Source organism: Vanessa tameamea, chromosome 29 (genome assembly GCF_037043105.1).
Source record: "Vanessa tameamea isolate UH-Manoa-2023 chromosome 29, ilVanTame1 primary haplotype, whole genome shotgun sequence".
Taxonomy (NCBI): Eukaryota; Metazoa; Arthropoda; class Insecta; order Lepidoptera; family Nymphalidae; genus Vanessa; species Vanessa tameamea.
Window position 1 is genome coordinate 697,285 of NC_087337.1, and position 27,310 is coordinate 724,594.

Sequence of the window (27,310 nt, forward strand, 5' to 3'; positions counted from 1 at the left end):
CGAAATATTATTCAGTTTTGTATTTATATGATTTATATTTTTAAATTACTGTTTATTCGTAATTACTTAGATATAATAAGTGTAGTGGTCACATATTTTATTTAGTCTAGTTTTTTGTCGGAATAAATACATTTTAAAACAAAGAAGAGCTCCTGTAAAACTGTAAAGATTAAAAGTATAATTAAATATTATGTATTAACTCGCTATATAGTACCAAAAAAAAAAAGAAAACAAAAAAATCTACGTTTCAACCTACGGTACCTGAAGTGTAAGCTCTAACGATGTTAAATTTATTTTTAACTAAATATAAAGTGAAGGAATAATCATTTATTATGAATTTTTAATTTTGCGACGTTTTTTAAGTATATTTATTGATTAAATGTTGATAGTTTTAGAAAAATTGAAAAAGATATCGATTTAACAAGTACATAGTTTTAATAATAGATCAAAACATTCGGAACGTTTTCAAACAAAATGTCACCGACTTAGTAATTGCGTATATTCTCTGCGTGCTATTTATTATAAAACATATTATATTATTGTTGTCAATATAAAAATAGCATGTGTTTAGTGCCATAAAATAATGTGAATAATTATTGTGTCAAATATTACTTCCTAATTGTGTTATAAGGTGATATTAGTTATGAACGAAAATATCCGAATAACTTGAAACGGTATTGTGAAATAATATCGAAAACGAAAAATTTTAGGATCGACCAACAAACAAATAATCAGACGTAAGTGGAATTATCATTAATCGATAAAATTTATTGCACGAAAATAGCTCATGTTCTTTTCAAGATGGCTGCCATTGATTTTATACAATTTGTTTATTTTTTTAGAGGTGTTAATTAACATCTATTTAAGGATCGTAGCGGTAAAATTATTATTCTCTATGTCGATGTATCTTCAATGTTACTTCTCGATTGTTTCAATATCAATTAAGGTTATCGAACTTGTCACAACATGTCTCTACATGGTATACGGTTGGACTCGATATGTTTTTGTTACCTTTTACAGTTATATTCCTTTTTTTAAATCTAGAAATAGTGGCAGAAAGCTCAAGTCATTGGACTAAATTACTATAAAAAAAAAGTTACGAACATTTTTTTATGGTACTCGATTAAAAATTGTAGTAATTTATTCTAAAACGGAGCTCCACAGGATCTCAAATTTAAATTACTTTATACAATATTCAATACTACCTTTGTCCAGCGGTTTTTATCTCCATATTCGATAAAGAAACCAATTATTTTAAAAGGGTAATAGTTACAGTAAGGCAAACTTCTAGTTCCAAAGCAAACAATCGACTCAAACACATAAGAATTCAAGAAAATTTTGGATAATCTTACAACCCATATAAGAGGAATCCTTTTTTTATGTCCACTGCCCATAGATATTGGTACAGTAAGAAAAATAAATGAGGAACGCCTCATACCACCAATGTACCATCAACCTTGGGAACTAAGATGTTATGTCCGCTGTGCTCGTAGTTTGCACTGACCCTTCAAACCAACAATACATGTATTGCTGCTAGGTGGTAGAATATATGATGAGTGGGTGGTAACAACTCAAATAAGCTTGCACAAATCCCTACCACCTATTCAAATGGAAATAGGAAAAAAGATAAACAAAACTTAGATTAACATACTTCTGAGGATTTGCTAATAACTCAGCTATATTGTGCACTGATGAGAGTTTATGATTAATATATATTTATATTAATTATAAACTCTTACTTAATATGTATAGGTACGTCAGTTTATAATTATGATGATCTACGCTACATAAAATACAATAGATGCACTTCAAGGAAATAATTTTCTATTTTAATTCAATATCTATTGGAAAAAATATCTAGTTTTAATTGTTATTGTAATGACGATGACGTCAAGACAGCGATGCAATGCTAGGCAATGCTAGGTTGTTTTTTCTGAATGGTAAAACAATAAATTGGAATGATAGTCGCATTATTGCTAATGTACCTTGTATTTGTATGTTTAAAGAATATTATTATGATAATTATAAAATTACTTTTCCAGTTAAGCTTAAACCTTGTGTTAGGAGTGGGGACTATAATAGCCCGAGGTCAGGTCAGCAGGTCGATCCTGCCACTTTTTACATCGCCTTAAACCATTGAGTTATTGACGCTCCTGATTTAATCTTTGAAGAAAATTATTTGAATAAACTTATTTTACATCTATATTATTATAAAATAATTTGCTTGCACAAAATGCCTATAAATAGTATTTAAATAAACTATATTTGGATGAAATTGTTTGATTTAATCATTTAACAAATCCAATGAATTAGGTCAGCAGTCAGCATTACCAGATTAAAAATAAGATGTCAGAAGCAGTTTTATTTACATTAAAATTAAACCAAATATAAAGTATATTTGATATATATCCAAGTAGGCTTTAACAAGCACTTTTGAATTGTCCTGTAGTGTAGGGTTTAACAAGTTAAAGTTTATTTTTATATAAATATAAAATGAAGGAATCATAATTTATTATGGATTTTTGATATTGAGAGGCAATTTAAAATTATCTAATTAAAAAAAATATATTAATTTAATTTTTCTTTGTCTAACAAGTTATACTGCTACTAGGTTAATGTATGTTTTGTTATTAATAATATGAATACTTTATTATTTTTTTTGTAAACAATTATAATTGTTCAATTATTAATTCAATTGAATGAAAACTTCAATGAATTTGAGTCACAAAACATTTCTATGTAACTAACGAATTTGCTGTTTTAATTTGTTCTAATTGTTCCAATTTAGTATGTAATGCTGTATGCATTGCATGTTTCATATGACTTTGAGCCTTATCGTGATTCAAATAGGGGATAAAATTGACTCACCTATGTTTTTAACCATGACAAAGAGATATAGATCTTCTCGGCTAGTACTTTAGTGCTATTTTTCATTAGCATGTTGAGAAATTTTGAGTTTGAAGTTAATCCTAAAGTCGGATTACTCACTGGTGACTAAAAAGTATTGTGAGAAAGTTACAATTCATTGTCAGAGAATAGATAAGTTTGTTTGATTGTTTTTCCTGTCGTGTTGTGTAGCTAGCATTTGTTTTAACTGTTGTGAACACTCAGGGAAAGGTGGTAGGCAAATTTATTGATATATACTGTAAATGTTGGATTGGATATTGGAGGATCTCCATGTCAATCGTGACGGCGATGCTGCGCCGGGATTGGGAGATGGTTCTCCTTCTGTGAGACCGTCTTTGTCTAGAAGGTGGTGAGTGGGAACGAGAAAGGGCCACGAACGCGTCGTCTAAGATCAGACAGAGTTACTTTCGCGTGTATAATATTAGTATAAGATACTTATCTATAGTTGATGGTAAGTGGTCACCTGCCCCCACAAATAATGGCGCCGTAAATATTAACATCCATTTTATCAATAATGCACCACCAATAGTACAGAATTTAGATGTTACGTCCCTCGTGTCTGTAGTTAAATTGGCGCAATCACGCTTCAACCCGTAACACAACTATGCTAAGTGTTAAGTGTTGTTCGGCGGTAGGATGACTCTACTCCACCTGACGGTAAGTGGTAGTCGAGTCCAAGGAGTTCGATACGACTTGGTAACCTTCAAAAGAGCGTACTCATTCCTTAAAGGCCGGCAACGCACCTCCAAGCCCCCCGGCGTTGCAGTTGTCCATGGGCGGTGGTAGTCACTTGGCATCAGATGAGCCTCCTGCTCGTTTACCATCTATACCGAAAAAAAAAAAAACGCGAAGACGGCCAGCACAGTTGGCCCGCAATATGCCTCTCCCCTCCTCGTTTGAACGGTCCTAGGCTATAAGAGGAGGTAAATACGTGTACCCATTAGTGGAAGGGATTTGCTCAAGCCTGACGGGCTTACCAAAAGTATTCTCTGCTATCTCCTATCAGACTGTGACAGTCTTAATTTCTCCTAGAAGTTTTATTTATTTCATGCAGTTACGACCAAAAAATAATGGGATATATAACTAATTATTTATTATGATATTATTATTAATTATGATGATTGATTATAAATTTTTTTTTTTTTTGTAATTCCAGATGATAGTTCGCTGGTCGAACTACTCATAGTAGCGAGGATCGATTCCGATATGGGTCAGCAAACGTCGAGGAAGAGTGAGTAACTTTTAATTTCATCATTCAATAAGAAAAATTACACTTTGCCTATTACGATCGAAGGACTTTAGATAAACAAACCTAAAGTCTATTACAATGGAAGGAGGAAAAAAGATAAACAAACCTTAGATTTGCGTAGTTCATGCGATTCGCTAATAACTCAGCTATGTTGTGCACTACTAAGAGTTTATGATTAATATATCTTTATTTATAAACATAACATAAACAGCCTGTAAATTTCCCACTGCTGGACTAAGGCCTCCTCTCCCTTCGAGGAGAAGGTATGGAGCATATTCCACCACGCCGCTCCAATGCGGGTTGGTGGAATACACATGTGGCAGAATTTCGTTGAAATTAGACACATGCAGGTTTCCTCACGATGTTTTCCTTCACCGCCGAGCACGAGATGAATTATAAACACAAATTAAGCGCATGAAAATTCAGTGGTGCCTGCCTGGTTTTGAACCCGAAATCATCGGTTAAGATGCACGCGTTCTAACCACTGGGCCATCTCGGCTCTTTTTTTATAATGCAACACTATTACACTTAACTACTTATTTCCACTTTATTTTTACTTCCAAAATCCCGATAACTAATACAAAACTACATTATGTGAACCTACCGCCGTTTCGGAATGTATATTCTACCGAGAAGAACCGGCAAGTAACTGAGTAGTTACTCTTTTTTAAAATTCAAAGTTATGTTAGTTAAATACAATGATATATGTATATAATATATCCTGGCTTGAAGTCGGTCAGTCAGTCAGTAATCTTGTATTGAGTAATATGCCTTTTATTTATTACAGTATTTAACGAATTATTTGTATTTATGAACCGTTAAAGTTGACCGTTACATTATTTCTCGCTGGAAAAACGCGTTACGCGCTTGTCCCGGCCATCGCACACTCTGGCTCCGGGGAGTAACCCCCCCCCCCCCACTTTCCATCACGTGGGGGAAGCGCGTAACGGGTATTTCCAGCGAGAAAAAAAAAAAAAAAAAGGATGGTTTTATTGACGTTTGGCGTTATAAGCTTTTATATCCCGATCGAACTGAAGGACAGACGAATCGGGAGTCCTTTGTTTTTATAACATTTAATATTTATTTGAAATTGTCAACCGAAGGCGGCGAGTGCACCTGCGGTTGCGGCGCCTGGGAGAGACGTCGGTACGCGGAGTCGCCGAGCAGCGTGCACCGCTACGTGAGCGCCGTCACTGACAGGTAACATTACGTTTAAATGTGTTATTATAAATTAATATTTCATCCGTGTAATTTTTTTTTGTGATTCGGAACAGCGTGGTGGAACATGCTCCTAACTTAGATAACGACGTCTTAGCCGAGGACTGGTAGATTTTTCAAGTTGTAATAACTTACAACTGTTACTTTAAGTTAATACTAGTGGCTCTCCTGCGTTTATATTAAATTCGATTATATTACGTAATAAGATTTTTTTGAATTTCGGAACGTATGACAGGTTTTGTTTTGATATCATTTCATTGTGAACTGCGAGTCGGTCATCGAAAATGTTTTCTTACGTGCAGCTATCGTCCCATAATCACTGGGACAAAAATCAGCTCACGCTATTAATATACGAGATTAATGGAGAAAGTGGCATAGGATGTGAAAATCTTTGATTGGAATAGGTTATCGATGAAGATCTATTTTCTCCTTCGCCCGATGGAGGTCTTTGTTCAGTAGTGTGATTCGACAAATAGATTGCACAAGGGACATAACATTTTTGATTCCAATGTTGGTAGCGCATTGGCGATGTATGGAATGGTTAATATTTCTTACAGCGCCAACGGTGGCCGTTCCCACTCACCTGGTAGTCTGTCGGCCCGTCCGTCCACATACTAAGAGAAATAATTATTAAGTTATGGATTAGGCTGGCTGCTTTTTTTCATCGGGAGCTGAAAGTAGGATCTCCGGTTCTGCGGCCTTGAAATCCAGTGGTCCAATGAGGCATTTGAAAAAAACTACCACTGGTTCGGAAATTAACATCTCAGATCTGAGGAGAAACTCAGCGTAAAAAGTGTTTATTGATATAATTTACATTTTGAAAGCGTATACTTCAAGTAATTATAAATACAGTTGTTGTTTGAAATAATTATAATACCGAAGATGGAGTGCGAGGGAGTGCGCGTGCCGGCGACGCCGGTGGCGCCGGCCGGCCTGCGTGTGCACCGCCTACCGCCGCGTCAGCGACGCCTGCCACGACGACCGGTGAGTCTCCAACCAACCAGCTATTGCTATTGTTGTGTTTGAAGGGCGATTGAGTCCAGTGTAACTGCAGAATGGACGGACGTAACGTCTTAGTTTCCAAGGTCCGCGGCGCATTGACGATGTAAGAAATGGTTAATATCTCTTGCACGTGGCTTACTATCAGATGGCACTTTTTCCAGGGGCGAAATTTAGTTCATATGTCTTTATTCAAGCGGGCTCCGGTTCGGAAAGTAGATTCTGCCGAGAAGAATCCCCAAGAGACTCGGTTAATGTCCTCCGTCATTCTACTTGCTGATTATGTCAGTAAAGTGTAATTAAAATGATATATATCCCGCTTAGAAATCAATAAGTACTGAATCCACGGTTTTTCATCTTTAATGTAATCTTGTATTGAGTAATTTGCCTTATTTATCAATGTATTTTTTGGCATGAGCTTTAAATTTTTTAATAGGCAAAGTTAAAAAAAAGCTGTGTAATCTTATTGTAGAAACGACTACCGTGCCCCGGGAAGGATGTGTTGACTAATATTAAATATACATTAATAAATTTAATTTGTTATCAGTTCACCTTTCCTCGTCGTATCCATACAATGACTCTGTCACGTTGTGAACATATATAATATCGATGTGAACATTCTGTGAGGCAGCTGCAAGTGTATACATTAAAAACGTCCCGGAGATCTCGTCTCGAGCTCCCTGATCATACCTGAACCGGACGGTATAGACAATGAGAATATTCGTTTGCGTTAGAGACTGCTTGGTAGTGGGGGGGGGAGGGTGCTGTTCGGTTATTCCCGCAACGTCCATGTAAGATGTCATGACGATCGGTTAAGTATTTTAGGACGTGAAGTGACATATGCATTATTATTAATAATAAAATATATCCTCTAATTACAGTTTGGCTGCAGTACTGACGCTGGGCGCGAGGGACCTCCGACGGGAATTGGACGCCATTGTCATTAACACAGGTTAGTCATCAGCTTGGATGTCGGTCTGAGTGACCGCTTTGTATTTTCCATTCGAATCACAAGATTGAGTCAAAATTTTCAATATCAGTCAGATAGTGTAATACTTCTTTGCTGGATGAGGATATTTGAATGATTGAATTCTATTTTACAGACACAGATACGAACAGAGAGATAGGGGAGCCCACAGCTGAAGTATATGTACTGTCAGTGGCGCCTCGGACGTAAGTGTACAGATGTATTTATATATTAGACTAGTTGTTGCCCGTGGTTTTGCTAGCGTTTTAGGGTTAGACCGCTTATATAAAGTGGCATATGTCCTTCCTTGGAGTTCAAACTTGTTTGATACAAAATTTCATCAATTTCGGTTCAGTGCTTTGGTTTATTGTATTTATAATATTAGTATAAATAATGCTTAGCATATATTAGGCTGTATAGGTTCGCTTGAGGCTACCAGGCAGACTAAAAATTGGTAATTGGTATTTAATATTTAAAAAATCATTTTTAATTATATTTTTAAAGACAAATATTTGTCATATTTAAATAAGGTGCATGTCTTCGTAAAATCACATCGAAATATTTTAGGCAGCTAGAAGCTAAACTTGCACTGAGACGTACCCAGCTTAAGGCTTACTGCTTGACAGGAAACAATAATGCCGTTATGTTTAGTAATAAATAATAAATGTTTGTGACAATGTATTTCATAAGATAAACACTCAAAAGAAATCAATTAAACAGAATCAGTAATTAATTAATTTAATATAATTATTTAAAACACTCGTTTAAAAAAATGTTACAGCGTGACTGATTTTGATATATGTATAATTGTTTTCTATTACAGAATAATGTTTATAAATATATTAAGTTGATAATTAAATTTGTCTCAAGAGCAGTAAGTGAATTTTCATATTAATTCTCCTCGTCAAAATCGTTTAAAAAAACAATCAAAACCCTTTGCTTACTACATACTTTCGATATGCTATGAATGTTGTATTAAAATTGTAATATTATGTTTCCAGCGACGGTGAGACCTCCCAAGAGGGTAGGAGGGCCGAACTGGCTCAGGCCAACGATCCCTCAATCAGGCGTTTCCAGGTATGGTAAACTGGTTGTATCTTAAAATCCTAATTTCATATATGTATATCTTTACATATTTATAATAAAAATATATTATAAATAATGATTTGATAACAATCTGTTAGTAGTTGACGTCGTAGATCTGTTAGTAATTGAACTTTAATTGATTCCAGGTGGTCTGCGGTGGTGAACTGCGCGCGTTGTTGCTACGTGCGCCCCCCCTCGCGCACCAGCCCCTGCCGCCTCCGCTCACGACAGTGCACACGCAGGTACCTAACACTTTAATAAATAAAGACCAGATTTGTCACTAGATATATACCTTGAACTGTATATATATATAACCAATAGTATGTGTGCTGCAGCGCCATCTTGGTACAACAAATGGTGTGTTAAGTCTATGTATCTCAAACAGATGGTAAAATCCAATTCATTCATATACAAAATAGATTAGGGTACCAATGAGAGATGAGTTAGTCAAAGGGTATCACGTGCAGGCCAAGTCGAGGGTGGAAACCAACTATATATTTTCTATCTATATGTTATATATATTATGAAACATCCATGATTATATGGCTAACATTATAATTTTAATATATAATTACTTAATAATAGTTTATTTTTTTATATTCAAGGTTGATTACAAGCACTGCTTAGTACCGGACTTACAAGAAATAACCGCTTGCTCGTTCTACTGGGGCAAGATGGACAGATACGAGGCGGAACGTCTGCTTGACAACAAACCTGAAGGTAATCTTTATATATAGTATATTTATAAAGCTGAGATGGTCCAGTCCTAAACTCAGGTGAACACCACTGAATTTTTTATATAATAATAAACATAATCAGCCTGTAAATTTCCCACTGCTGGGCTGAGGCCTCCTCTCCCGATGAGGAGAAGGTATGGAGCATATTCCACCACGCTGCTCCAATGCGGGTTTTTTATGTGCTTAAGAAACATCTTGAGTGTATTATTTTATTTTATATGCTAGACTGATTAAAGTACTTGAATCGCGCTAACGCAAAATAAACCTTATTCGAAGAGTTCGGAAGTTAAAAATGCTGTAAAAAAAGAGGTTAGCTGCCGACTGTGAGCGAATTAACGCGCTATTAATTGTTTTTTTATATATTTTTTTTTTTTTACACAAGCAAGCGTGGTTCGAGAAGTGTCGGGGCCGGGTCGTAGGGGTTGTGATCACCGAAAATCGTGTACGCCAAATTGAAAACCATATAAAAACAGACGATTTACGAAAAAATTTAATGGATGGTTAAGGATTTATAATTTTTTCTTAAATTGTAAATCTATTGAGAGCGAATAAGACCAGAGGACTCTCATTTGACATCACCTCCATATTTAATGTATATAAGACAAAATCCAAAAATCCAGTCACGAATATAAGATTATTTAGAATTGATAAAAGTTAAAACTAAAAGGTAACAAATTGATTTTATACATTTGTACGATATCATTCGGTATTAGGTATGGCCACGGAATAAATTCTCGCAATAATAAATAATTCTTGGAATGATTTCTTTGCAAAAATAAAATTATATTAAACATATTTTTTTTTTTATAGGATTTGGTTACCGCCATACTTGGTAAGAACGTAGGAAAACATTTAGGAATTAGTTCCGTCATTTAAACTAGATGTCGCTGTACCACAGCTGAATCGCGCTAACGTTTCGCTTAAATAAAACCCTCATAGAGGCGGTGCGATTGTCGTTTCGTCAGTAACACTCTACTCACCGGAACACAATTTTATTTGATTTTTTTGAATGTGTATGTACGTACAACTACATACACGGTGTACTTTTAACACGTTTTGTGACGTCACGGTTAAGTGGGAGTCTAGATAGACGGTTTTATGACGTCATGATTTGTAGGAGTCTAGGAGATAGGGTTGTATGACTGACGTCTAACCTAACCTCTCTTCAAAGGTATAAGCTTAAGCCCAGTAGTGGGAAATTTAAAAGCGGTTACATTTTTTTTTTTTTTTTATTATATAAGCTAATGCTCAAGACTTATCACACCTGACGGAAAGTGATTATACAGCCTAAGGTTAATCACGCCTGCATAGAAGACGCCTATTCTCTCTAGACTTGAAGGTATCCATATTGTAGGTAAAATAAACTACTTTTTTTAATAAAAAATTAAAATGGTTTGTTTGGAAAATAATTTCGTTCTTTCCCAGTAGATGACTTAATTGTAGTATTTTTTATTGAATATGTACGATTTTATTGATTTTAAAATAGTATGTTTTTCGATTGTTCGAAATTCCGCTGGTCTACTTTTTACTTTGATGATTGAAATGAAATTCTAATTTAAAGTTATTTGTTTATTTGAAAAAGCTAGTAAATCTTGCATTCATTGAAATAAATATTTCATCATGGCCAAGGAATAAATACATTAACAGCCTTTAAATTTCTCACTGCTGGGCTAAGGCCTCCTCTCCCTTTGAGGAGGTTTGGAGCGTATTCAACCACGCTGCTCCAATGCGAATTGGTGGATTCACATGTGGCAGAATTACATGCAGGTTTCCTCAGGATGTTTTCCTTCACCGCCGAGCACGAGATGAATTATAAACACAAATTAAGCACATGAAAATTCAGTGGTGCTTGCATGGGTTTGAACCCGCAATCATTGGTTAAGATGCATCCGTTCGAACCACTGGGCCATTTCGGCTCTCCAGGAAAAAAATTTAACTTATTTTTTTTATTTTTTTAGTTATAATAAATATTTAACTAAATGAAATTCAAGAAAAATTTACACTTCCGGTCCTCGATGATCGAGCGCATCCAAGTTCCTCTGGGAATGACCACTGAAACAATCGACAGACAACAATAGAAAATTAAATCACAATGTTTGATAGAAAAAAGTTAACGAGAAATAATCGTCCCCAGGCACGTTCCTGCTGCGCGACTCTGCGCAGGAGGAGCACCTGTTCTCGGTGTCGTTCCGCAAGTACGGGCGCTCGCTGCACGCGCGCATCGAGCACTACCAGCACCGGTTCAGCTTCGACTCGCACGACCCCGCCGTGTTCGCCGCGCCCACCGTCACCGGCCTCATCGAGCACTACAAGGTGACCCCACTCTCGCAACCCGACGGGAAGTCTTCTCCTGTACATGCGTCCAATTACCAGAATCTGGGATGTTACTGAGAATTTTTCGATAAAAAAAAAAATCCAATAATATTTTCTCGGTCCGACGTAGGGGTCGAACACAGAACCTCGGATACTGCTTATGAAGTCTTATGAAGTCGCTAGATTCGTTCCATCAAATGAGCTCCTGTACTCTGCTTCAATAGCAGAAGTGAAAACAGACGAACCTTAGATACCATGCAACCTGATATATAGTGCTGCTGACAGTTCTCGATTAATGTCTTTGTTTATAATTCAACATTATTTATAAATCAAAATATTCTTTATCCAATTAGGCTCATAGAAGAACTTTTGAATCGTCATGCTACGCATTTGAATGAATTGTAAAGTTAACATCGGTTCGGAAAGTAGATCCCGCCGAGAAGAACCGGCAAGAGACTCAGTACAGTACACTGAACTGCATGGGTAGTTAGTACAGGTTAATTTTATTTGAAAAGTTCCGATACCATCTTTGTCGATATTTTAAACGGGGTCCACAGTAAATACTATAAATTATTTAGAATCCGATCATGACGTCATGTCAATTCAAGGTCGACTTTGTTCACTTGTCTGTACCTGCCGCCGGATCGGCACCAGCCTAATGCAGTTCTAACACCTCGTGGCCCCCCAGCAGGACCCCGCGTGCGTGATGTTCTTCGAGCCGATGCTGACGGCGCCGCTGCCGCGCACCGCGCCCTTCTCGCTGCAGCAGCTGGCGCGCGCCGCCATCGTTTCCCGCCTCAGCTACGACGGTAACCGCCTCCTCCATCACCACATTACTCACCACTACCTAACTCAACACCACCTCACTCACCACATCACTCACCACCACCTCACCACCATCTCACATTGTCTCACACATCACTACCGCCACTTCGCCTCGAGTCTATGAGTAGATAATGTACTTGTAATCACCATGGTGGTACTGTTGGTGAACGATACTACTTAACAGTCAGTTTCTATGGTGTGATCTCTTACTGGCAGAAGGCCTGTCTGCCAATTTCCCCCCAATGTTTAACGAGATGGGCAATATGACATTGAAATAACTCCCCGCTGTAATGTTCCAGGCGTGGAGCAGCTGCCGCTGCCGGCCCGCCTGCGCGCCTACCTCAAGGAGTACCACTACCGGCAGCGCGTGCGCGTGCGCCGCCTGGAGCCCGACGCCTACGAGCCGCAGATGTAGCAGCATCCGTGGCACGACAGGAATGTCGTGCTGCTGATGTTCGGAGCCATTGTGCTGTTGCAAGCGAACAGCTTGTACGCGTTGTACCTCAACATGAGTCGATTCTACGGTGCAAATCAGTGACTGAGTGTAGTGATCGGGATGCTGGTGGTTATGGTGACTTTGTGATTAGTGATTATGAGATGGAAGAAGATAACAGCATAGAGGAATCTCCATTGGGGAGATATTTTAGTGGAGAGTTTCCTGGCAATTGTGTGGAATGGACTCCGCTTCTATGCTCCACGTCTTGATATCGACAAGCAGTGATATGAACTTAATGTAAATGTACATTTGAATGTTGAACGGCAGAGCTATTATCATTTGTTTAATTATTGTTATCGTGAAGAGACGAATGAATATTACATAATGGTACTATGTAAATAATATCATGGTTGTTTTGAGAACGAATTAAGTGCAATAATTAAATAATTTATTAATAGTTTAATGTGATACCCGAGTTAATCAGGATTGGATACATTACAAGCACAATGTAACTGTGTTGCTTTTGGATTATACTTTAATGGTTTCAGTGGTGGATTTACTAGCAAAGCTGAACAGGCTTGAGCGTAGAGCAATTTTTTTTTTTTTTAAATTATTTGATTTATGATCTCCTTGAGATATATATCTGATGTTTTTTTTACTTCTTTTATTTTATTGTATTTCATTAAACAATGGTTAATAGTATGGTTGAAAATGATTATTGATTTTATCAATTTAATCATCCGTCTCGACTGGGGTTTGTTGATAATTCTGAAAAAAAAACAAACAGACTTTTGAGTGTTGAATTGCTGATGAATGTTCGTATGTGAGTTTATAGTCTTTATTTTGTAAATCTGCCACTGAACGTAGCCTACAAGATATGAACAGATTGATGGATAGTCTTTATCTATGTTATGACTTCTACATAACACATCTATTCTATGCAGGCTGATGTTATTAAACTCCCCGAGTCCAGTGATCACTGGCTTTTGACATAGTTGTCAATAAAATACATTTAACGTCAAATAATTATACCATAATATTATATATTAATACTTATATTATATTTAACTCACAAACTATATGTATTTGTTCCTCGTTGTGATAAGTTTAGCTGTTTCACGTTGCTTTGTCTGCTTTGTGACTTACCGTTATAAAATTTGATAGCATACCGAATAAGATTTCTTTAACATGCTATATTAATTAGAAATGTTTCACTAGCGTTACTCAATAAACTCTATAGTTTATTTCAATGGTATGAGGAGTAAAAATTTAAATTTAGTTTTGCTTATATCTCCGTTGTATACACTAGTAATAGTTCTCGATTAATATATCTCTATTTATAATACAATATTATTCCATGTGACTACTTACATCCACTTTCATTTTACTTTTAAATTACTACTCCTGGCGTTGAAATTGACTTATAATTTATATGAACAAGGATAAAACTTTCAATAAGAAATATTAAAAATGTATAGATCATGATTTTCTTCCATAAATGTAAATTGTCTATGAATTAGAGTTAAATATTTACTATAATAGTTGTTTAAATTATCGATAACGCGTCGTGAAATGAAATCAACTCGGTAGACTCTTGATAACATTGCGGGTCAATTTTAAATTACGAGTATTCAAAATTGGACGCTCAGTTTGAAAATCACTTTTGAAGACAGAGGATCGACGTTCGTAAAGTGTCGTTAATCGCAATGAACACTACCAGTGGGCCAAGGAGAAAATAGATCTTCATCTAAACGTATTCCAATCACATTTTGATTGGTAAATATAAACAAACCTTAGATTTACGTATTCCATGCGATTTGCTAATAGCTCAGCTATATTGTACACTACTAACAGTTCTTGATGAATATATCTCTGTAATATAACAATATTCCATTGCGGTTCGTTCAAAGTTTGATCTGAAGTATTAGAATAAGTTAGATTTGGCCCCCTGGTTACGTTAGTGATCAAATATAATAATAACTGACCTGTTTTAGAATTAATGTCATCGGTATGCTTATAATATTAAAAACAAAGAACTATGAAATTGCATATGTATAAAAATTTACATATTAGATAATAAATTCATTATAATATCTGACGGCTACACCTATGAACAATGTTTAGGGGATGATCCATTAAACAATGACTTATTCATGGTGACAAAAAAATTGTCTTTAATTTTCATGACTATGATGCTTTTTTTTTGTTAACAGTGTGGCTTTGTGTATGTTATGTAGCGATACTTACTTAGTTACTTAGTATTGTTTTATTGTGATGGATGAGTGAGGCATGTCGTCCTGACTGTTAATCTCAAGGTAGACCAGCCAATTATGACTGTGTTAGATATATTTTAGTTATAGTGCTCAAGTGTGTGCACAAACACAGATATACTCTATTTCCTCACTGTCATAATCCGATGGGTCGATTTCAGGCGCAGGCCTGCATGCTCACTGAGGAACAGAAGTATACATACTTCCAACTTTCTCACTCAGGGCTGTTGGTATATAAATTCTATAGAAAATCCAATAATTTATTATCAGATTGAACCCAGGACTTTGGTAGCAGTGGCCTTATATGTAGCCAATAGAACGAGGCAGTCAGTGTAGTACGGTCACAAGGGAGAATCTATCTTAGTTCCCAAAATTGTTGGCTGTAGCGGAGTGTTTACATTTCTTAGTGCCAATGTCTATGGGTGGTGGTGTTCATTTACCACCAAGAGCTCCATGCCAGTCCATTAACAGGAAAAAGTTCAACTAACCACCCTCTAAACATTGTTTCTAGTGAGACCGATTATGTATTCGGTGAAACTAACTTACTAAAATGTGTAAATAACTATTTTTCTAACGTTAACTATTGTTTTGTCACGATACGGCATTGAAAAAATGAAATATTTTTGGACTGATACATTTCGATTCTTATATGTTATTTATTTCTAAGATATATGTATATATATTATACGATATGTGAACTATTAAGGCTTAATGTACGGACGCAGCAACGTCCGGTCAGTGGTTCTCAATCTGCAGGCCTGGTGTCTCCATGATGTAAAATAAACTGTCGCTGGAGAAATTTTATTTCGATTTTTAAAAGTTGTTAAACGTAACTGAAAATTTGAAAAGATAGGCGTCGAGTTTTTTTGTTATTATAATAGTAAAGACAAATAAATCCGAAAAAGGATCTAGTGATACGGCTGCGATGCTGTATGCTTATTAAATCACGCAGACAAAGGAAGAAAGAAGTAAACCCTGATAATGGTGATTTGCACCACAGTGACAGACATGAATGTATACTTACATAAAATGTATATATGCGGATATTTGTTTATATAATCCAGTGTAAGGAGTGGTTTATACGTATACGTATCTCGTGCTCATGAGAGATAAAGATCACACGTTAACTGATGTCCCGTTTGCTAGTCTGTCTTTGGATTTATTTATTTTTTAAATAATTAATCGCAATAAAATAATAATATTCTACTTATTCATAATAAAATTATTATTATGGTAAATGTAATTTATTCTTATTTCACACACTCACAAATTTAATCACAATTTTAATCTGTAGTTAAATAAACACTGTAAAATGAGATAAGCTGTGAGTTGTCTATTTCGATCGACGGCTTAGCGAGCGACTTTGTGTGGTTATCATATCATTCGGTGCGCGCACACAATCAAAATCGACTCATAATTTTTTCGTAACGCGTGCTAAAGAAGTATAACTTCAATTTTTATTAATATTTAGTGGTAACGTCGAAAAGATTGAGAACGGCTGCTCTAATCAAAATCTCGGTTCCCGGCAATTATATGAAATTTTTGTTATTCATAAAAACTTATGTATACATATTATATTATTTAATGTATAATTTTATATGTATTATATTTGTATATATATATCAAGCATTTGGGAATAAACAGTGTCTTAGAATATAAGAATTTGAATATATACCGTGAAGTATTATATAAGCTAATAATTTTACGTATCTGTATATTTAATGTCCGGTCGCTGAAACAACGTACTGATAGATACCGTGAAAAAAATGGACGACGTGACGTTGAAGCGGGGAAATTCAGTTCAAATTATTGTTATTGATTTTTTTTACTTACGATATTTTTTACATTTCTAATTAAATACTTAGAGTCTATACTGGAGTGTTACAACCACTGTCCTGTCAACTTAGTGGGGGGGGATACAAACACTCCAAAATGTAAGTTTCGTTAACAACTTCGTTGACATTCAAAACGTCATATTGTCGTGAATCCATAATGAATATCATAGATTATATTCAAGCTCTCGACCAATTATATCGCGTTATTTCAAGGTCGATGTTGTTTTTGGGTTGGAATAGACCAGTCGTGACTGACTGACAGGTGATAGGGTTAGTTCTCTCAGCGTCCGGAGTTTAATCTATGCATTTATTGTACAGTAAACCATAGACGGACTTGTTCGCACTACTTTTAATACATCGAGTAATTTTGATTTTGGACACGACAGTTGTTCTAACGGGAGGTTAGATGTGTAGGACATTTTAAAGTGAAAGCCAGTTGCGTCGCTCGTAAAAGTTACAGTGTTGAATTAAGTAAATTTGCCATCGGTTCGGAAAGTAGATTCTACCGAGCACCGGCAAGAAGCGCAGTAGTTACTCTTTACCGTTATTTGATTTACGTAGCTTACGTTAATAGACTACATTTAAATTTATAGACATCCTTGCCTAGAAATCAATAAATACCAAGTTCTCGATTTTTTTTATCTTGAATATAATCTTGTATTGAGTAATATGCCTTATTTGTCGATGTTTGTTTGAGAACTTTAAATTTTTTAATAGGAAAAGTTAATAAATAGCTGTGGAATCTTATTGTAGAAACGACTACCGTGCCTCAGGAAAGTTGTGTTGACTTTGCGATTACGGACGGCAAATTAGGCTTAGATTATTACAGTTCCGTCCGAGGCAAAGGGGAGTAAATGGTACCTACCAAACTCCAGGGTTTACGTGGGATTTAATCCGGGATTTGAAATGTCATAAGTTGACCACTATGTCAACGAGGCCTCAGAATTATGTGTCAGAATTTTTGGCGTGTGTCGCCAACCATACTGGTGGCTCGCAGGTGCTTTGTCGCGTCTTTAAGAAATGAGTACTCCTTTCTTGAAAGTTGCCAAGTCGTATCGGTTCCGAAAAAACTGCCGTCGAAACTGGTTCCAGAAAATGCCTTAAAAGTCGTGCTGTTGTGGATTTCGAGACTTTGTTGTCATTGGATGAAATTGAAGTTATAAAGCCGTGTGAACAAGTCTTTAGAATTATTAGAATCGTGATTATAAAGTAATGGTCAGACTGTAAACATAGAAATTACTAGAAGGGCAATCGATCATTTAATTTTGAATTTTGACGGAGAGACGTCCCTTCATTTATAGTATTTATTGAACGACCGATTCACTATAATGGATGTCGAACATTCCTGTGTAATTCTTGAGCTATTCTGTAAGCACAATTACGAAACTCACCGCGGATCACGATCGTGAAATGTCGGTGAGTCATATGCGGTATACGAAGTGAGTTACCGTAAAGTTTTTACTGGAACGGTTTCGTATTACGCCTCGTAGATAATTGTACCGTTCGTAAGTAAAACGAATCGTTGTATATGGAAATCGTACAATAATTACTTTGTCTTCGCTGTTCATTGTCTTTGTCTATGGTAAACCATGCGTCAGTTAGTGAATTAGTATTGTCGTATAGTGTACAAATGACGCGCGGGTTACGGTTAGCGATTTCGCGCCATTTTCGGCCATTTTTTTTTTTTAACTTTCAAATCGATTCGACCTCCTTTAACTGATATTATATTAATTGTTTTATAATAATTATTTATGTTATTTATATCACTTAGAACAATAATATTATAATTTACTACTTATGAATAAAGATTCGGTGAAACAAATTAATTATATATTATTTTTTTAACTAACTTTTTACAATTTATGTGTAGAGGATATTTGTGAAGTGAATCAAATCGACGATGTTCAGTATTTATCTGCACACGCTAAACCAAGCGAAGTTATTGTGTAGAATGACTTGAAATAATAATTAACGAAATAGTTGGGATTTGATTAATTCGTTTATTTTATAAAATTAGTTGCCAACATTTTGACAGTTTTAGTTTTTTTTTAAAGGATTGATTATAAATCTGTTTATATTTCACGTGGGTTATTTAAATCTTAAAACATATGCTACTTATTCTAATAATAAACACTGCAATGTCAGAATTAGTTAAAGTATTTTTATTGGTCGAAAATATAGGTCATTTTTGAAAAATTTGGCTTGTTATATTTTTGATTAGCTATAAACTTTATTAAAAGTAATTCGTTTACTCGAGCAAATCAGTTTGCGCATTGTAAACAATGTACACTTTTGTAATGATTAAATACTCGGACTTGAAGCGTTCATAATGTCTTCGTTTCTATGACCACATAGGAATATGACTCTTATAATTCAAAATAAGTGAGTTCACGTTCCTTATTCGTCATCATGGCTGCGCAAATCAGTTTGCGTAAGAATACGTGAATACGAATTTCAGTTTTGCATGATTTTTTTTTATTATGTTGTAATATAAAAAAAAAGTCAAGTGATTTGTTGGAAGTTACGATTGAGTATTGGAAAATATTTAGACTAATTTGTGACATGATTCTCTGTTGTGTGTTCAACAATATTTTTTTGGATTTGTATGTAACAATAAAAAAATCTGATCGTACTTTATAACACCATGTATAAAGATTTTAGTGAATTTTAAAATTCACTAGAAAATTCACTTCGCTTGAAACACGACTAAAATTTTTGTGTCGAATTCAAGTAATATTCTCTCGTATTAACAGATTTGTGAGCGTTTTAATAAGATTTGTATAAATATTTCTATAATTCGATTTCGTCGTTGAAGTGTTTGTAGGAATTTTATTAAAATACCTTTTTTTTTATATATTTTAATATTGATCTGTAATATAACCCTATTTAATTTTAATTTATATTAATAATGGTTATCGAAAAGGTTGTTAGTTTGTGTAATATTAAACATTGTGTCACTTTGATTGTATAATTTTGTATAGTAATATATAATTCATAGTTTGTAATTATTTTTTAATAACTTTTCATGTATTACTATGGAGTGTAAACCGCGCGAAGCGTACAAATTATATTGAAGAATCAATAAATAAATGTATTTTAAATCTAATGTTTGGTTTTGATTGTTGACAGTTGACAGAGTATTTGACAGTTGACACAGTATTTGACAATTGACAGAGTATTTGACAGTTGACAGAGTATTTGACAGTCGACAGTGTATTTGACAGTTGACAGAGTATTTGACAGTCGACAGTGTATTTGACAGTTGACAGAGTATTTGACAGTTGCCAGTATTTGACAGTTCTTATAACGATTACACCATAATTAGACCACAGTTTAAACGTAACTGAGGACCAATTCTATTTATTTATATCGGTGACGATACGATCTCGAAAATTGTGATCGAACTTTGACCGATACGCAGCCAACTGCATCGTTGTGTAGGAAAATTGTTATACGGTGCTATGTTTCGATTCAATTATACCCTGTACAAGTTAGCTCGATCTTTTTGACAGACGGGCTAGTGATGGGAAATAGAAAATATAACATATATAACAGTCGATAGAACGATGGAATGCGTAATTCAAAGAGACCCCAACCAAAGGGACACCCGTTCGTAACAATAACTTAACAATGATCATTAATAATGATTTTTTGTTATCGATATTTGTAACAGTTACTGCCTGTTATTCGTGTCCCTAGCGTCCGACCGATGTAAAATTACACAAGCGTCTTTTATTTGTAGTGTTTCTATTTAAATTTTACTTTGAAACAATAAAAAGTCTTAAAATGTTTCGGATAACGCTCGAATCTTTAGAGACTTTTGTATTATACGTATGTTTTTAAATATTTTTACAATTTTTAAAATCATTAAATTAAGAAAATAATATGTTCGTCATTGCAAAGTTATGTCGATCAGAAAAAATTACATCTGTCAAAAAGATCAAGCTATCTTGTACAGGGTATAGGATCTGTCAATTTGTTAGTATAAATAGCGCCTTGAGGCCTGTGTGTTAAGAATGAGGAGAGTGGTCTATTGTATTTATGTTGTTTTTTCTTTGTTTCTCAATCACGTTAAAACAAATGAAGGTTTCAGTATGATTTACTAAATGGTTGAGTCTATCAATCTACTTTAGGACAAGATCAAACAAAAACATTTTTATACGACAGTAGATTCTATTCAAATTAGGATATTATTATTTAATAATATAGGCATCTTTTTTTTGTTTTCTTTTTCTTGAATGATGTAGTACTGTTGGCCCTACTGGCCTTTACAGCGTCACCGGACGTTGGGGCGAGTACTAGACTCAACCTTAAAGTTTGAGCCGGGCTCGGGGTTGACATTCGTCTTGAGGGTGTCTCCTATGAGATCGCCTCACCACCACCTCGGCTCAGAACGTAGTCGGTGGGGTAAAGACATCTCGATTTAACATTTTATAGGAAAGTTAATAAATAAAATGCTTATATATCTAACATCGTCTTTTATTACATCAAATAAATTATAAAGTATATAGACAATATTATTACTTTTTTAATTATTAATAAAAAGCGCATGCACTGTCCGCCCGTCACAAAACACGACCGTACGAAACTTAAAGCTTAGATTAAACTTAAATTATATGCAAATCACACAGTTATATAAAAAAAAAACACTAATTTTATATAACTGTAAATGATCATCGTTTTATAACAAATAATTAATACTGAAAAATTAATATCGTTTAAAATCGCCGACAACGGTTACTGTGAGAATATATCGCAATGGTAAGAAATAAATACGGAATGCTTTTACAAATACCTAATAAAATACTCAATCGTTCCTATATAATAAATCTTAACTACCAATTTACAGTAAATAAGCTACATTTTAGCAACAAAACAGCAATAAATATGTTAATCTATATTATTTTACAAAAGAACCGTCAGTCAAAAACTACTATTATTTTTGTTATCATTAGATCTAAAAGGTATATAAAAATGAAAAAAAAAAAAACAAGAAATGACGAAAAACATTTTCTTATATGGCAAGAATATAAAAAACGCGGGAATTTATTATCTGTACGCCTATTACTAACTTATCGATATAAAATATTCAATAAACATCTAGAGAATGATAAATATATTATTATTAAATGAACACAATATTGTTTAAGATTAAAATTTAAGACAATTCATGAAAATTTTATGGCAGTATAAAATTAAGTTGTAACATTGCGTTACAAAAAAAAAAAAAACATAAATATGTAAAATGGTCGTGAAATTGCAATTCATCGCTTCTTTAAAACTTAAATTTTAAGAAGAAAAAAAAAACAAATTTCAAACCTATCCCATAGCCGTCGTCCATTTTACATATCAATGATATCCGCAGATTAAAAATATCATTACATATTAAAAATACAGATAAAATTAATAGCCTCCAGGGCGTAAAAGGTTTAACAATAAATGCATTATCTAACTGTTGAGTATATTTAAGCTTTAGTTTCTAATGGGGTATAAAGTTAGACCTAATAGTTCATTCATACAAAACATTATAAAAGTTGGTGACATTTTTAAACATTGAATAAGTTCCAAACGTCCGAGAAATGCATCAATTTTCGCTTCCATTTGCCCTCATAATTTCATTTGACGTTACGTTGATATATTGTTCTCGTGTAACCATATCTTATAACTGAGTAAATGTTTCTAATAAGTATTGAGTGGTCAACATATATCATATAGTAGATTTTGCTTTGATTTCAATGGTGATAAACATTGGTCCTTTGACCTGACTCTACTAGTAGAGCTGGCTGTGAGGATTGCTGAATAATGAGTCATACCTATTTGCCTTAGACCAACCAAACCCACACAAGAGGCTTTTGCTATTAAAGTCACATAAAAGGAAGAGTTCTTATTCTACCCCCCATTACTGAAATAGACCTCCATTTTATCTCACAGAAAAGGGTTTTCTTCATTGATACACAAAAAGCTTGATGTTTGACATTTTCGTCCATTAAGTTCATAAACTCTTTTAAAACTTAAAGCTGTAGGCCGTTACATTGGAAGGCATGTTTTAAAACATTGAATTTATAAATGCTAAAAATTAATAATTTACTATTGATGATTATTGTCTATTGATTATTCGTTGATAATTTTATGATCGATTTTATTTCTAAATACTTTTAAATAAAATGTCAAAAGTCGGAAAAAAATCCCACTCATCATTCTTAAATTTAAAGTCTACGACGGTAGCTTCATGTTAAGATTCAAATATATTAATGCGTCCCTCTCTAACATATTGCTATTTATATTGATATCTCTTTCTAATATTCTCAACATTCATCGCATGTAAAAATTAATATGATATTTTTAATGTGATACTATAATTATTACCTTTGAAACAAATTTGTCCAAAATTTAAATAAATGGGCGCCATGACAGTAACATTTCAAGGTCAAACTATGCAACGTTTCCGACTGTGACATTTGGGTGAAATGTTTAAGCAAGGTTTCACATTTATAAGGTGTGCTGTAAGCGCTTTGACTATTGTTTTAATTTAATTTTTGTGCAAATTGTTTTGATTATGTGTGTGTGTTTAGTGTATGAAGGGCGTGTTCCTCGGGCACTTCTTTCCGCAGGCACATTTGCGTACTATTTCTATATCTTTGGTGTATCTTGTACCGTCAGCACAGACTAAGCGGATCTGAAAATTATTTTTAAATATATAGTTGTATATATACGAGGCAATTTGTAATATAAATGATGAATTTTAAATAATAAACAGAAATAGCTATTCAATAAGCACTAATCGATATTAGACAATAACAATTTCAATTAAAGTTTTCGTATAAAAAACTATTACGAAAGATAGAAGTTTATTTTAAAACTAAAAGTATAATATTTTTAATAATTTGTGATGCGTTTACTTATGTACCTTTCTCTTCTTAGTTTTCCTGGGTGCGCAGCATAGGGCTCTCCCGCAGCCTCCTGGGGTCCCAGAGGCTTTAGCGGAGCACCGCGCGCCGCGAACGGGACGACGGCTCCGACACGAGCCCTCGGTTATGAACTCACGGGTGGCTTCCTGGAACGACATGGCATTTGACGTTAAGACTTTCGTTGACATTTCAATGACATGAGATAGTCATATATAGATTTAATAATGTTGTGTTATAAAAATATATTTATTGAGAACTGTGTATAGTATCAAGATCGAATTTAAAGGTTTGAATTCACGGAGAAAAAAGGAATTGTATTGCAAATTAAGAACAAGGCGAAAAAAATAATTATTAACAGATTTACAAATATTTATACAAAAATTTATTTAAAATATTTTTATTTTCATACGTTTAATTTTTCTCTACCAGAAAATATATCATATTGTGGAGACATTTCTTGTAGCGACTGACTGACCCATTTCGTCCTCTCTAAATCCAGTATGTTAACAAATCACATGAAATATGTAACTTTAAGGTCTGTTTATATTTATTAGATATTTCTAGTAGCTCTGTTCAGTCTTTTTGTAATTTTAAAATGTAACTTAATAAACGAGTCACCTTCCGACACGCGCCGCCGGCCGGCGGCTGCGCGGGCGCCTCTTCCGGGTACTGCTTTTGCGCGGGCGCGGCTGGAATTAGGAATTTATTTAAAACATGTACTTACTAAATATTTGCATAATTTTTTTGTATAATACCACATTTATTTGACTGACTGTTATTGATTAGGTGTGACCAATAAAATTAAACAATATATATTTAATGTTGCTAATATCAATTTTTTAAATGGTTCAAAGAGGTTTTTGTTAATTTAAAAATTATATTTTATATAATGACCGGAGTGAGACCAGATATAGATATTTATAATATTGTTTAGATACCTGGTGATGCCTGAACGTTGCTGATGATCTGCTTCCGTGGGGGGAGTTTGACTTGTGTGATAACCGGAGCCCCACCTTAAACGAGTTCGAAATAAGTTATTTAAAACTAAAACGCCAGTATGCCAGGGCCGGACCGTAAGTTTAGGGGGCCCTGGGCTAACACTACTTAGGGGCCCACCTATCTGAACGTAGACTTGAAACCATACGACCTGTTTAATTCAATATAGTTATGGATTATTCACAGTATCGTCTATTTTTGACTTTGACTTGACCCAAAAAGCCATATGGTAGATCCAGCCCCGCCGTATTCGTCAATTTCCAAATTAATTTATTGACTATACGATTGATAATAAATAACAAGTTTTGATAACTTCGTAATTCACATCTCGGCAACCTGAACATGTAGGACAAAAATCTTCTACATGTGTATCCACCACGCATTGGAATAGTATGGTGGATTAAGCTCCAACATTCCCCTTTTAGATGACTTTTGCAAACTTTAGATCAAATCTTGAAGGCTGAATTAGAAACACTTCTTGTATGATACGGAATCGATGGTTCAGTTCCGAGACGATCAATTTTTATGGCGTGATCTGATACTCGGTGGGCTTCGTGCATCGTTAGGTATTGCCTACGAATTGTTCTACTACAAAGCAGCATTTCGTATTGCGGTTTGAAGTGTAACTACAGGCACAAGGGACGTAACATATCAATTCCCAAGGTTGGTGACGAATTGCTGTAATGGTGGCCAGGAGCCTACCTACTGCTTATTAATAGTTCTACTCCTCGGCTCGAGACGAAGGAACTCCTCAACGGTCAACGGAATAGACACAAAATGTAAAAGCAGCCTCACCGACGGAGGTGCGCAGCTCGCACTGCGCGCCCGCCGTGCCGGCGCGGCAGCGGCACGTGTAGTCCGAGCGCGAGCCCGCCTCGCGCACGCAGCGCCCCCCCCGCGCGCACGGGTTGGGCACGCACGGGTCCTGGGGGGCAGGGGGGCACACTTGTTATAGGATTTATATGTCAATGTGTTTTTATAGCAACCAAAATTATTTTACCGTTATTCGTTCCGCTACCAATAAAGCATATCTTACTAAACTAGTTGTGTACCGCGGCTTCGCTTGCGTTTTAGGGGTCGGGCGTCGGTGTATGGCATGAGAAGTTTGAAAAATCGGTTTAGAGGTGCTCGTGAAAGAGCAACAGACAAACAGACAGATTTGCTTTCACTCTTTAATACGGAAGGGGTTTGGACTAGCAGAAGAACATTAACAGAGTTTTAATTTACTTTGTGTTATTTCAATGCTGAAATAACTGACTACGGAGGTCTTGCTGTTCCTCGTCAGTAAAACTTTAGCTTATACCGATAGTAGCTTGACATTTGATAATATCAATTAAAAATTTAACAAATTATTTTCATTTTGCAGAACACCAAACGACCATTTTCTTTCGAAGCAGATGTTACTTGCGTTCCTAAATTTACCTGATATATATAAGTTACAAAACGGCATTCTGTGATGTCTGTACTCACGGGCTCGTGCGCACCGTCCTCTTGCAGCGCGTGAGGCCGAGAGGGCATGGCGGGCTCGTCTCCGCCGCAGCCGGCGCGCGTGCGGGAGGTGCGCGCCGCGTTAACGAAGTCCACGCGTTTGTGGTTGATCCACGCCTCTTTCAGGCAGCCTGATTACGAGAGATCATATACAGATTATTAATAATTTTATTATAAAAATAAATTGTGATTAGCAAATACTGTTGCCTTTAAACGATAATTAAACCTTCTTTGGAGATAATTTGTGCAAAATCAAAATAGAAATATACTTTATTCGAGTAGGCTTTTACAAGCACTTTTGAATCGTCATTTAACAAACTATTTAAAGTAAAGCTACCACCGGTTCGGAATGTAGATTCTACCGAGAAGAACCGGCAAGAAACTCGGTAGTTACTCTCTTTCAACATCTAAAAATACAGTCATGTTAGTTGAATACGATTATATATGTATGTTATATGATAATATTAAAATACATTTTAATAAGTAAGTATAATTAACGTTGATTGGAGGTTTGAGTAAGAAACGTTGCGCATACCTTTGAAACTGGTGATATTACGCAAGTGCCATTTGCTGAAAGCGTCCTTAGCGACGTCCTCCGGCACTCCGCCAACGAACATGGGCCTCTCGAGACGGAGGAACTCATTACTGCCTGAAAATAAATAATAACGTAAACATAATTTAGTTGACCAATTTCGAAACACTAATAAGAATTACTTGAAATTCGACTGGGAGGTCTTCAAGAAAATTATACCATTATGAAAGAAAGACCCCAATGAGCCGAGATGGCCCAGTGGTTAGAACGCGTTCACCTTAACCGGCAGGCAAGCACCACTGAATTTTCATGCGCTTAATCTGTGTTTATAATTCATCTCGTGCTCGGCGGTGACGGAAAACATCGTCAGGAAACCTGCACGTGTCCAATTTCAACGAAATTCTGACACATGTGAATCCACCACACCGCATTGGAGCAGCGTGGGGGAATATACTCAAAACCTTCTCCTCAAAGGGAGAGGAAGCCTTAGACCAGCAGTGGGAAATTTACAGGCTGTACATTTTGATCTAATTATTGAATGTCA

At 35.3% G+C, this 27,310-nt stretch overlaps 3 protein-coding genes across 5 annotated transcripts in view; 2 read left to right on the forward strand and 1 right to left on the reverse strand.

Annotated features, from left to right (window-relative positions):
- Positions 1-27,310, forward strand: part of LOC113400639 (grpE protein homolog, mitochondrial) — a 275,541-nt gene that overhangs the window by 20,801 nt on the left and 227,430 nt on the right. The gene's annotated exons all lie outside the window — the stretch shown is intronic.
- On the forward strand, positions 438-13,335 carry LOC113400632 (suppressor of cytokine signaling 5). 2 transcript variants are annotated; one of them, XM_026640269.2, is made up of 12 exons: positions 438-737; positions 4,064-4,138; positions 5,260-5,356; positions 6,257-6,358; positions 7,255-7,325; positions 7,477-7,546; positions 8,342-8,417; positions 8,573-8,668; positions 9,032-9,146; positions 11,298-11,476; positions 12,165-12,285; positions 12,601-13,335. In XM_026640269.2, the coding sequence occupies exons 2-12, from the start codon at positions 4,114-4,116 to the stop codon at positions 12,714-12,716; spliced, it is 1,068 nt and encodes a 355-aa protein (XP_026496054.1). In that variant the 5' UTR covers positions 438-737; positions 4,064-4,113; the 3' UTR covers positions 12,717-13,335. The 2 variants fall into 2 exon arrangements, with proteins under 2 accessions (XP_026496054.1, XP_026496056.1); XM_026640271.2 differs by having other exon boundaries at positions 439-737; positions 12,168-12,285.
- Sli (slit) overlaps positions 21,301-27,310 on the reverse strand; it is a 153,753-nt gene continuing 147,743 nt past the window's right edge. For both annotated transcript variants that reach the window (XM_064219852.1, XM_064219851.1), the window contains 7 exons: positions 26,770-26,883; positions 26,217-26,365; positions 25,542-25,671; positions 24,689-24,763; positions 24,369-24,439; positions 23,750-23,896; positions 21,301-23,518 (listed from right to left, as the gene is read on the reverse strand). In XM_064219852.1, coding sequence (XP_064075922.1) covers positions 23,411-23,518; positions 23,750-23,896; positions 24,369-24,439; positions 24,689-24,763; positions 25,542-25,671; positions 26,217-26,365; positions 26,770-26,883 — 794 coding nt within the window. In that variant the 3' untranslated portion in view covers positions 21,301-23,410. The remainder of the gene's footprint in view (positions 23,519-23,749; positions 23,897-24,368; positions 24,440-24,688; positions 24,764-25,541; positions 25,672-26,216; positions 26,366-26,769; positions 26,884-27,310) is intronic.

Bases quoted from the DNA above. Each gene is read 5' to 3' on its own strand.
- LOC113400632 (XM_026640269.2), top strand. From the start codon at position 4,114: ATGGGTCAGCAAACGTCGAGGAAGA. The intron at 4,139-5,259 runs GTGAGTAACTTT...TGTCAACCGAAG, and splicing joins TCAGCAAACGTCGAGGAAGA to GCGGCGAGTGCACCTGCGGT. The intron at 11,477-12,164 runs GTGACCCCACTC...GTGGCCCCCCAG, and splicing joins GCCTCATCGAGCACTACAAG to CAGGACCCCGCGTGCGTGAT.